Here is a 12,386-nt window from a genome sequence, read left to right as displayed (position 1 = left end):
TCACTGCAACCCCCATCTCCCAGGTTCAAGCCTCAGCCTTCTACGTAGCTGGGACTACAGGCGTGTGCCACTACGCCCAGCTAGTTTTTGTATTTTTTAGTAGAGACGGAGTTTCACTATATGTTGGCCAGGCTGGTCTCGAACTCCTGACCTCAGGTGATCCACCCGCCTCGGCCTCCCAAAGTGCTGGGATTACAGACGTGAGCCACCACGCCCAGCCGTATTTGTTACTTCTATTTCGGGACCAACTCCATCAGTTGCACCTGTAAGCTGCGTCGCCAACGATCGGGAGTGGGTGCGAGGCTGGGAACGTGCGGTGCAAGCCCCTGCCCTCTGTCCACCCGCAGCGTCCCAGGCCGGGATCTGTCTTGAGAGCTCGAGTGTAGAAAAATGTTTTATTTTATTTTATTTATTTTTTTGAGACGGAGTCTAGCTCTGTGGCACAGGCTGGAGTGCAGTGGCGGGATCTTGGCTCACTGCAACCTCCACCTCCCGGGCTCAAGCGATTCTCCTGCCTCAGCCTTCCAAGTAGCTGGGATTACAGGCGCGTGCCACCACGGCCAGCTAATTTTTGTATTTTCAGTAGAGACGGGGTTTCACCATGTTGCCCAGGCTGGTTTTGAACTCCTGACCTCAAGTAATCCGCCTGCCTCGGCCTCCCAAAGTGCTGGGACTACAGGCGTGAGCAACCACGCCTGGCCAGAAAAATATATCTGAAGCCCAAGGTCAGAAGCCAAGCTAGGCAGTCCCACTTAGCGCTGCCCGAGTTGATGGGGACCTCAGTTTCCCCACCTGAGCCTGGATCGGCTGAACCCTGGGAGTGCCTCCCCTGACCCGCTCTGGCAACAGTGGCAGTCCAGGCCCCGCCCCTCGCGACTCTGTCTCCGCCCGCCCCAGACCACGCCCACCACACCTCCCTGGCCCCGCCTTTACCTCCCCGCCCCGACCTCGACTCCGCCCCACTCCCAGGCCCCGCCCACTGCCCGGGCGCCTCTTCCCCTCCCCCCAGGTTCCTGCCCCCTCACCCTTCCCCCTTCTCCAACCGCCAACGGCCGCCTGCGCCTGAGGCCCGGCCCACGCCTCATCCCGCTCGCTCCACGCTGCGGCAGCCCCGGCGGCCCCAGGTGCGTCCCTCCGAGGAGGCATGACGGGGCGGTCCCCGGGCTGGGCCTCGGCTCTGCAGGCGGGGATGGGGGCTGCCGGGCCGGGTCGGGCCCCTGCGGGTGGGCGGTGGGCGGTGGGCGGCGGGCGGCGGGCGGCGGGCCGTGGGCGAGGCCGCCCCTCACCTGGTCGCACCTCACCTGGCCCCCCCTCCCCTGGCCGCTCCTCACCTGACCCCCTCCTCGGCCGCCCCTCACCTGGCCCCCTCCCCTGGCCGCCCCTCACCTGACCCCCACCCCGGCCGCCCCTCTCCTGGCCGCCCCTTACCTGGTCGCCCCTCCCCTGACTCCCTCCCCTGGTCGCTCCTCACCTGGTCGCCCCTCACCTGGCCCCCTCCCCTGGCCGCCCCTCCCCTGACCTCCTCACCTGGTCGCCCCTCCCGTGACCCCCTCCCCGGCCGCCCCTCCCCTGGTCGCCCCTCACCTGACCGCTTCCCCTGGTCGCTCCTCACCTGGTCTCCCCTCACCTGACCGCCTCCCCGGCCGCCCCTCACCTGGCCGCCCCTCACCTAATCGCCCCTCATCTGGTCGCCCCTCCCCTGACCCTCTCACCTGGTCGCTCTTCCCCGGGCCCCTCACCTGGCCCTCCCTCACCAGGCCGCCCTCTCCCCTAGCCGCCCCTCACCTGGTCCCCTCCCCTGGCCGCCCCTCCCTTGGCTGTCCCCTTTCCTGGCCGCCCCTCCCCTCGTCCTCTCCCCTGGCTGCCTCTCACCTGGCCGCGTGTTGCAGGTGCGCGGCCCCCGCCATCCCGCCCCGCCGCCCTGCGCCATGGAGGAGGGCCCTCTGCCGGGCGGGCTGCCCAGCCCGGAGGATGCGATGGTGACGGAGCTCTTAAGCCCCGAGGGTCCGTTCGTTTCGGAGAACATCGGCCTGAAGGCCCCCGTGAAGCACGAGGAGGACGAGTTCCACGTCTTCAAAGAAGCGTACCTGGGCCCGGCGGACCCCAAGGAACCCGTCCTGCACGCGTTCAACCCCGCGCTGGGCGCCGACTGCAAGGGCCAGGTCAAGGCGAAGCTCGCGGGGGGCGATAGCGACGGCGGGGAGCTCCTCGGGGAGTACCCCGGGATCCCAGAGCTCAGCGCGCTGGAGGACGTCGCGCTCCTGCAGGCCCCGCAGCCGCCCGCCTGCAACGTGCACTTCCTGTCCTCGCTGCTGCCCGCGCACCGCAGCCGGGCGGTGTTGCCCCTGGGCGCCTGGGTCCTGGAAGGAGCCGCCCACCCGGGCGTCCGCATGATCCCAGTAAGAACCGCCTGGGGAATGGGCACAGCTCCCCCTCCATCCCTTCCCCAACCCATCTGAGGCTGCTAGTCTACCCCAGGATTTCCCTCTACAAGCATTTTCGCTGGTGACACCACACACAGCCCACCGGAGTCACTGATTCTCGGCAGAGCGTATGCTCTATGTCGTCTTCCTAATCCAACATGCATCGGCCCAGCCAAGCCCTTTCCCCTGGAGGGAATTCTGCCCTGCACCAGTCGTCCAAAGCTGACCTAACCATGCAGACGGCGGACAACAAAAAAAGAGGGGGAAAGCTAGGACGTAGGTTCCCTTGGGCCCTGTTGCTATCCTTGGCTTAAGGAGAGAGGCCCGCTGTCTGCTGGTAACTATTGTCTGTGAAAACAAACGCAATGTGTTGGAGGGTTGGCGTGTTTGCATCTTGCATTTTTTTTTCCTTTAACTTTACCAGGCTTGGAATCCACAGCAAGGACTCAGAGTTAATACTTGGATTTTCCGGGCCTTGAAGTCAAGATGTGAGATCTTCCCTTTGCTAATGAGTAATAGCTCTTCAAGCATATGCAATGTAAATCAGAGCCTAAAGAAATGCTTGCCAGCTCTCAGCCGACTGCCCTCTCTAGCTGTAGATGACCACTGATAATTTTCCGCTTTGTTCTTGCCAAAACTAATGAGTTTTCAAAGGAAACAAAGGGTCCCAGGAAAATGTGTTCTCGACCCCTCAAAAAGGACCCAGCTCAGAAAACGAGACCACTCATCCATGAGGTCATTTTAGTAAGTTGTAGATAAAGCGTTTGTGGGACACAATGCTTGAGTCAGTATTGAGATGGCTGGAGCCTGACCCTGTATCATAAGCCAGAGCAGCAGGAGCTTGGATTTCTGCTCTTCCAGTTTTCTGTTATGGTAATTGCCACTCCTTAGTGTACTGGAAAAGGATGGGCAGAGGCTGGGGCCTCCACTGACCTCTGTTTGTCCTCAGAGGAGCCATAGAGCTCACCAGTCCCCCCAGCCTTTTCCCAGGACAGAGGTCTTTCTCACAGCCTTTCTCAGAGGGCTTGAAATGTTAAGAACTGCATTTCGCTGCCCAGCCGGATTGGTGTCCAGCGCCTCCTGCCCGTAGGTCCTAGCTCGGCTCATTTCCTCACAGAGTGGAGTCAGAAAGCATTAATCAGAACAGGGAAGATAATACAAAAATTAACCGGGTGTGGTGGCGCACACCTGTAATCCCAGCTACTCGGGAGGCTGAGGCAGGAGAATCGCTTGAACCTGGGAGGTGAAGGCTGCAGTGAGCCGAGATTGCACCACTGCACTCCAGCCTGAGCGACAGAGTGAGACCCTGTCTTAAAAAACAAACAAAACACACACAAGAGAATTTTCTGATGTTAAAGATAGTAAAATTCTCTTTAATCCAATTTTAAGAGATTGCTGGTCTGACAAACTAAAGGAGAGACTTTGCTTTTTAAATTTTTATTGACTGCTTTCTGATTCATTAATAAAATGGACCAGATACAGCACAGACATGTTTATCGTTTAAACAGAATGGAATTATTTTCAGTAAATATTCAGGATCAGTTGCTAATTTCCTTCTTCTAGAAATTCATTCCCACATGTTGACCTTTGTTTTGAAAGGTCAGAAATGGAATTTTAGTATAAGTAGTTCAGATATTAGTTGCATAGGTCTGAGGAAATGATATATTTATTATAGTAGTATTTGCTGATTACAGGGAGATATGTTAAATCTAAACTGGGATGACGTGCATAGCACATCCCCCAAAGCAGCAAGTAGAAGAAAATTTTATGTGTATTTATATGAAATTTAAAATTTCTAAATAAAGCTACTTAAAATATAGCTAAACTTTATCTCTTTTAAGATTTATACCTAGATGCTAGTCTGCTGTGCTGAGTGATTTGCCCATACATGGGAAATATGATTTGTTTGGGCCTCTGATTTTATTGGGCTGGACAAGCTCCAATTTGAGTCATGATCTGCATTTTGAAAGATACCTGCTGTGTGATTTTTATTTGAGGTCTTTAGTATGTTACCTTAGAGCCACCATCTTTTTGGAAGGGCTCTGTGGCCTGCCTCCTGGCCTTTGGGGAGCCCCACTGTCCTCTGGTCCAGGCAGCTTGGGCAAGTGCAGGTGGAGGAGGAGGGGAGGGGAGGATGCAAAGCGTGGGTTTCCCACTCCTCCTCACATTCCTACAGGTTGTAAAAAGCAGCATCCCAGTGTTGAAACAATCCTGATTGTAATTTTTTTTTTAACCACAAGGATTCTTACTTTTAAAAATTCTATTGATTTTCAGTATTATCCCTGTATTTCTCCATATCTTTGGTAATTTTGTCATCGGGTTGACAGTTGTTACAGAAGACAGCTTGAACACAAAGCTGGCAGCCACTCCCTACTCTCCACCATTTCACGTTCGTTGTCCTACTATTAAGGCAGGAAAGGGCTACTACCTAATTACAAATCTTCCTATAAACACATCATAAATAATATTAAAACGTTACCAAGGATTTTGGGCTTTTTGAGGAAAAAACAATTGACTAGAACATCTAATTCAAACTACTGAGCATGCTGGAAGAATGTGTGATGGGGCCGGGCTGGAATGCAATGGCACTGTCTCAGCTCACAGCAACCTCCGCCTCCCAGGTTCAAGCAGTTCTCCTGCCTCAACCTCTCCAGTAGCTGGGAGTGCGCCACCATGCCTAGTAGAGACAGGGTTTCACCATAACTTCTACTTATCACTGAGATTTCAATTTTCTAGATTATGCAACTGCAAGAGCCAGTGTCCACCATGTGTTCTCTAAAATAATTACTGCTTTTTTCTAGGTTGAAATCAAGGAAGCAGGTGGTACTACTACAAGTAATAATCTGGAAGAAGCAACTTTGCAGAATCTTCTTGCTCAGGAATCCTGTTGCAAGTTCCCATCGTCCCAGGAACTAGAGGACGCCTCCTGCTGTTCTCTTAAGAAAGATTCCAACCCAATGGTAATTATGCTAAAGAAGATGTGTAGGACTAACATTATACTAAATGCTGGACCCCATCATTACTAAGTCGACTGATCATTTCACTCGTTTTTCATTTCACGTATGTATTGTATCAGGATTTTTGGTTGTCTCATTAGCAAAACAGGGACATGAGCTACAGCCTTTCACATCTCACCTCTAAGATTCTCATTTCTACTCCATCTTAGCAAATCGAACAAAGATGAGGACATTGCTGTATTCATTAAGGAGAGCAAGCACAAATCACATCAGTTAGTGCAGTGCTGGGGTCAGGGACTGCAGCTGAGCCTCATGGTTTGGCATATTGGTGTGGGGCACGGTTCTGTGTCTTCAGGGCAGAGCCTGCTTCCTTCGTGTCCCAATCTCTCATGATAACAGGTAACGCTTGTATAGGGTACATAATCAGTCACAGCTGTGGTTTATGTCATATTTTTGCACCTTTATTTAATCCTCCTAACAACTCTGTAGGATAGGCATTCTTTTTATCACCACTTTATGGGTAAGAAACAGAGATGTTACATCATCTACACTGGTCTTCATAATTAAGTGGTGCATCTGGGACTCCAGATCTCACGTGGCAAGGACTAGGAATGGGGAGAGTGTCGCCCACAGCATTCCCTTAGCAAAGCACCCAGAGTCCAAGAATTGATCATTGCCTTTCCCCCAGCAATTCTTTATTCCTAGAAATGAGGCCCTTGCTGTAAGGCATAGACGTTAACAAGCAAATACTTGAAAATGAGCCTGTCATGAGTTTGGTTTAGCTGTGGTGTACACTAACATTAGCCTCTCCATCGGTGGTTCTATTTGGGGCTGTGGGTTCTGATAGCAGTTTTTCCAGGACCCTAAAAGCAGGTCAGCAGGATGAGAACTCTCCGACTCCCCAAGACTGCAGAGTGATGTTAGCACATTTCCCCAGAGGGCAGAGCCAAGGCTCCCATGTGGATAGGGCCCAGGAGTGTGCAGTAGAGGCAGGTCTGCAGAGTTCACTCTGAGCCTTTCCTGTGTGTGTGTGTGTGTGTGTGTGTGTGTGTAGCTATAACTTTATCCTCCAAATACAAATACAACTCCAATTGAACATGAATGCTGGCCTCTCATCAGATATCAGGATGATGTGGAATATTGATCCAATGACCATAGTAGGTCCAATGTGTATTACTTTGATAACATTGGTCCTTTATGGTTCTTTGGGTTCTCCTATCTAGATTATAAGCAATTTAAGTGTATAAAGCACAGCTGCTCTATGTAGTTGTGGTTCTGCCAGCAGAATTGGAAGCTGTGTCCAGGCAGAAGCCACAGCATCTCTCGCCTTTCTATCCCCACATGCCACAGCCTGAAGCAGGGCTGGGCACACAGTGAGTTCCCTCAGTGCTTTTGCTTGACTGATGGGATGGACTGGCAGACCCACCCGGCTTGCGACCATTTATTTACGGTCAGTATCCAAGAGGGGTCTGACAGTGCTGCTCAGGCCCAAGCAGATCAGTGTGGCTTCTTAGAACTTTATAGTTCTTGGACTAACCTTTCTAAGCTGTACTTGTAGGAAATAAAATAGATGTGTTTTTAAAACCCCATGTGTTAAATAATGACATGTGTGTGGCAGGAAAGAACAGTTGGAGTAAAATTAGAGAGGATTTTAAGTGCGTGCCCAGGGACTCAGGGACATGCCGCCAAGGGCCTCAGTGCCCACTGGGGCTGAATGGGCTGGGACTTGGCGGAGCAGCACTCTCTTCTGCTCATGTCAATGGTGGAGTGAGGACAGGACAAAGGAAGCTCTGGGGCATGGCTACCTGATCCCCAACTAAATCAGACACCTGTGGAGAAAGCCAGGCACAGGAACTTTTTTCTGTTCACACACTGGACGCATCTCAGGAAACATTTCTGGGTTTTTTTTTGTTTTTTTTTTTTTTGCCCTTTGGTGTCTCCAAAGAGCATGTTAGTGTAGAGTAAGAAATTGAAAACAGATCTATAGTTTTCTATCTTCCATTAAAATGTAACTTCTGGATTAAAGCTATTTTCTCAGATTTAAGTTTATTTAGGTTCATTATTACTGGAATTATGTTTCAAAAATGAAACCTGATTGTTCTTTTTCATTTTAGGTGATATGCCAATTGAAAGGGGGCACACAAATGCTATGTATAGACAATTCTAGAACAAGAGAACTAAAAGCACTCCACTTGGTTCCTCAGTATCAAGATCAAAATAATTATCTACAGTCAGGTACAAAGTTAATTAATAAAAAAACTATGTCATATATGTAAGTTGGTAAATGAATATGTTTGGCTTTTTATATAAAGTGAAATGGCAACCAGGATATTAAATAGGAAATTTGGCAAACCTCGTAGTCCATATTAGTAAGCTAAGAATGTAAAAATATATATCTATAGACTAATTTTTGTACCCCGTACTGACTGTCTCAAATTCTTGGATAGCTGTCCCTCATGTCACCTAGCTGCTGAGAGCTTTGTGATCCTAACAGGTGATGACTCAGACCGACACTGCATTGGTAGGAATTCCACAAGTAGGTGCCTCCATGTGCCTAGATTGAAATATCAGCCTTTCCCAGACTGACCTGATGGGTTGACTTCAGGTGTGGTGTAAACACCTACATTTTAATGTAAACATTTCAATGTAATCAATGAGAACTATCATTCTGCTTTAATCACCATGAGTTCTGAAATAACAAAGGATTTGTCTGACATTCATTCTAAGAAATTCATTCTTATCTGACTAAGAAACTTTTTTAACCTGGCACAATAATAAGAAATGACCTGTAAGTACTTGATTGTTCTGAAATGCCTTATGCATGATTAGAGAAAGAGTAAATGACGTATTTTAGGATTGTGTTTAACAAAAGTGAGATGCTAATTCTTGAAAATTAGGCCTCTCTATGGGGACTGCACGTAATCACATTACCCTAGATCTTGAGTTAACGAGAGAATATTCACTGTCAGGTGATTCACTGACCTTGCCTATAACTTGAAACCAATAGCAAATCCAGATGTAGTTTCACTGGCCTTTGAAGTCCAGGGCAAAAAGACAAAGCGTGACTCCCTGTCTCCCCATTGCATCCTGATTGTCTCCCTATCCAGGGACAGAATAAATATCCTCAAGACATTGACTCTTTTCACAGTGAAGAAGCTGAGGTTGGAGCTTTGGCCTCATCTCCTATAGGTTCATGCTGCATCTCTGATCTCTACAGGCAGGGAGAAGGTCTTTCCTGTTCCCCTTCCTCCTGGCACATGACAAAATCCTGGTGCCTTAAGGTCTGCAGGAGGAGAGAGTTTATATAGTGTTTTCCAGTTCAACTTCCTTATCATATAATCATACTCCCCCCACCTGCATCTCCTTTGTTACACTGTGCACATATTAAACATCACCATAAGGTACGTGCATCCTGCTGCCTGCGTCTGAGTTTCCTCACTCAAAGGATGCCTAGGCCTGGAGGAGAAAAAGTGTTCAGGTGCTTCTGCTTGAACTCATGAGCACAAAGGCTTACACACCCTTAGTGTCTCAAGAATGTTTTTCATGGCACTTGTAAACCAAATAAGTACCTATCAGTTCCAGTACTAAGTAGTTTAGTCTAAATAGCTTAGTAAGTATTTATATCCAAACAACTTAGTAACCACTTGAAAAAAAAAATACACATAAATCGAAAGTAGTGCTGGCTGCGGTGGCTCACGCCTATAATCCTAGCACTTTGGGAGGCTGAGGCAGGTGAATCACTTGAGCTCAGAAGTTCAAGACCAGCCTGGGTACCATGGCGAAACCCTGTCTCTACAAGAAATACAAAAAAAAATGAGCTGGGCTTGGTAGTGTGCACCTGTTGTCCCAGTTGACTGGGGGGCTGAGGTGAGAGAATTGCTTGAGGCCAGAAGGTTGAGGCTGAGGCTGCAGTGAGCCAACATTGCACTACTGCACTCTAGCCTGGGTGACAAAGTGAGACCCTGTCTCAAAAAAAAAAAAAAAAAGTAGTTCCTGTGGTATCCAATAGATGTCCCTGGGCTTTCTTTAAAAACATAAAATACCAGCCTGGAGTGCTGGCTCACGCCTGTAATCTCAGCACTTTGTGAGGCCAGGCCGGAGGATTGCTCAAGCCCAGTAGTTGAAGACCAGTCTGGTCAATGTGGCAAGATCCTGTCTCTACAAAAAATGAAAACATTAGCCAGGCATGGTGGCACAAGCCTGTGGTCTCAGCTATGTGGGAGGGTGAGGCAGGAGGATCACTTGAGCCTAGGGGGGTCAAGCCTGCAGTGAACCGTGGTAGTGCCACTGCACTCCAGCCTGGGCAACAGAGCAAGATCCTATCTCAAAAAAGCAAAAAAAAAAAAAGAAAAGAAAAGAAAACATAAAATATCCAGCGAAGCTGGGTATGCCTATAGGCTCAGCTACTTAGGAGGCTGAGGCAGGAGGATTGCTTGAGCCCAGGAGTTTGAAGCCAGCCTCACAACATAGCGAGACCCTATCTCAAACATTTTTTTTCCTAGTGAGTTTGCTGTGGCTACACAGGGCACCTTGGCACACAATTTGGGAACCAGAGCACTAACAACATTGTTTTAGCCTAGTAGACCAACCCTGGAAGCTCAGATCAAGTAGCTTTATGACCATCTCCCCAAAAAAGAAAAGAAAAATGAGTATATTAAGTAAAATACTGACTTGAAAGGTTTTAGAGAATAAAATGCGTAACTAGCATCAAGATAAGTTGAAATAACTTTGCATAGGACACGTCCATAACAGACTTTTGTACTTTCATCCACGTGTAAGTGGAAGAGGAACGATAGATGCTACAATTAATTTTTAATTGTCTTCCTTACAGATGTCCCTAAACCAATGACTGCTTTAGTAGGGAGATTTTTGCCAGCATCAACAAAATTAAATCTCATTACACAACAAGTGAGTCATTGTTTTAATTTAAAAAATACAATTTTGCATTATTGTCTCTTAAAATTTTGATTGTTATGGTTGGAATTACTCAGGAAATATAATTTATTTTCCATTTAAAAGTCAAAGTGAAATACTGACCAAGTGTTCAGTCCCTGCCCCACTGTGTCAGACACTGTGGGCTGGAGTCAGTCTCGGACACAATTATTCTTCACCAACTTGATGAAGCCCTTTTGCCCTTTCCTGCAGCCTCCAGACCGGCATTCTGCCACGCTTGCTAACTTGTCTGTCCTCTGTGACCCCACCAACAGCATATTCCACCTCCTCGGTCCAGAACACTCCTCACCCTCCTCAGTGTTATGGAAATACTTTTTTAAAGTTTGCTTTTATGATTACACCATGATATGTGTATATTACATATAAGTAGAGGACAAATACGCTCTTTTTCCCGAGTTTTGGTATGAAGTGTCACCTCCCCGGAAGAGCCTTCCCTAACTCCCCAGCGTAGACATCCAGCCACAGTCACAGTGCTGTCTCCTGCTCTGCATGGCACTCTCACTGGCTTGCGTTTTGTGGTTGGTTGGTTTGTCTGCATCCACCCACAAGAATGCAGGCTCCATGGGGGCAGAGGCCATATGTGTCTCGTTCATCTCTGTAAAATGAGAATCAGCACAAAGCCTGGCCCATGTAGGGCACCCACTCACCCTTCAATAAGGGCAGGCACTGATCTGTGAGGTAAGTGAACCTCAGAAAACAAAACACACAACTCCGCCCTCCTGCAGCTTACATTTTACTGCAGGAGATAGACAATTAGCAAATCTAATAGGAAGCCAATTACATCATCTGTTAGGAGAGCAGAGGAAGCGGATTGGGGGGATGGGGATTTGATGGGGAAAAAGCCTAGTTGCAGGTTTAAAAAAGGTGATCATGGCTCCGTTGTGAAGGTGACATTTGAGCAAAGCCTTTAAAGAGATGAGGGAATGAGCCGTGTGAAGCAAGCTGTGGAACATCCCAGGCGGGCCTTGGATAGGGTCATGCCTGCTATGGTGGCAGCGAGGAGGCCACTGGGCCTGGGATAGTGTGAGCTAGGGGAGCAGGGCAGGGAGGAAGTCAAGGCACTGGGAGGATTATGGCTTCCACTCTAAAGAGGGGCTGGTGGGGAGGAGGGGTCAAGGAGAACGGTGAGCCTGTTATGGCAATAATCTCGGGGAGAGATGATCGCTCAGATCAGGTGGTGGCAGTGGAGGTGGCAAGAAATAGCTTCTAGGGATACTTTGAAGTTTGAGTCAACAGGATTTGCTGATGGATTGGATGTGGGATGTGAGAGAAAGAGAGGAGTCAAGGATGCACCCAAGGTTTTCAGCCTGGATGATTGGAGAGATGGAGTTTCCATCAACAAAGATGAGATGGTACAAGTTTTTCAAAGGCGTCCAGGAGTTCCGTTTGGATATATTAAATTTGGGATGCCTCAGAAGATGTTGCGTAGGAGTTTAGAGTGAGGAAGGGCTGGGCAGGAGGGCTGAGATTGGGAGTCCTAGTGTATAGATGGCGTTGAAAGCCATATGAATAGATGAGATCTCAAAGGAAGTGAGTGTAAATTGAGTTAGATATTTGTTGAATGAGTGAGTAAATACTTCTCAAGTGATACATTGGCCAAGATAAAAGAGAGTGTTATCAGTGCAGGAGGTGAGTGTAAGTCAGGATCTGGCGAGCACCCAGATGGAGTCTGTGTTGGAACCTCATAGAACCCTCCTACCCTCTGGCCCCCTCCACGCTGCTGGCCTTTCTCTGCTGTTTCAGCCACCAGTCCAGAAGGCACACATTGCACTTGCTCTTTCACCTCTAAGATCTTCCATAAGAAACACCCATTTGGCCATAACTTGCTGTCTCCCCACCTTCCCCCACCTTTCCTTGACTGTTTATTATCGTCCCCATTTTGGCCCCTTATCCAGCATGGACCTCAAGGACAATTCTTTTAGCAATGCATTTGCTGCTTCTCGAGAATCGTTTGCTTCCTTGCCAGACCCCAGTTCTGTATATTCTTTGGAGCGTTACCACCCAAAGTGTGATCCATGGACCAGAACTGTTGGGATCACCTGGGAGCTTGTTA

At 48.8% G+C, this 12,386-nt stretch overlaps 1 protein-coding gene across 3 annotated transcripts in view; it reads left to right on the top strand.

Moving 5' to 3' along the window:
• The first annotated feature begins 994 nt into the window (after nucleotides 1-994).
• TESMIN (testis expressed metallothionein like protein) overlaps nucleotides 995-12,386 on the top strand; it is a 63,088-nt gene continuing 51,696 nt past the window's right edge. For all 3 annotated transcript variants that reach the window (XM_055354690.2, XM_019037297.4, XM_004051680.3), the window contains exons 1-5: nucleotides 995-1,124; nucleotides 1,890-2,399; nucleotides 5,225-5,383; nucleotides 7,495-7,615; nucleotides 10,212-10,288. In XM_055354690.2, the coding sequence (XP_055210665.1) occupies nucleotides 1,929-2,399; nucleotides 5,225-5,383; nucleotides 7,495-7,615; nucleotides 10,212-10,288 (828 nt within the window). In that variant the 5' untranslated portion in view covers nucleotides 995-1,124; nucleotides 1,890-1,928. The remainder of the gene's footprint in view (nucleotides 1,125-1,889; nucleotides 2,400-5,224; nucleotides 5,384-7,494; nucleotides 7,616-10,211; nucleotides 10,289-12,386) is intronic.

Source organism: Gorilla gorilla, chromosome 9 (genome assembly GCF_029281585.2).
Source record: "Gorilla gorilla gorilla isolate KB3781 chromosome 9, NHGRI_mGorGor1-v2.1_pri, whole genome shotgun sequence".
NCBI classification, from domain to species: Eukaryota; Metazoa; Chordata; class Mammalia; order Primates; family Hominidae; genus Gorilla; species Gorilla gorilla.
This window is presented reverse-complemented; position numbering and strand designations above follow the sequence as displayed.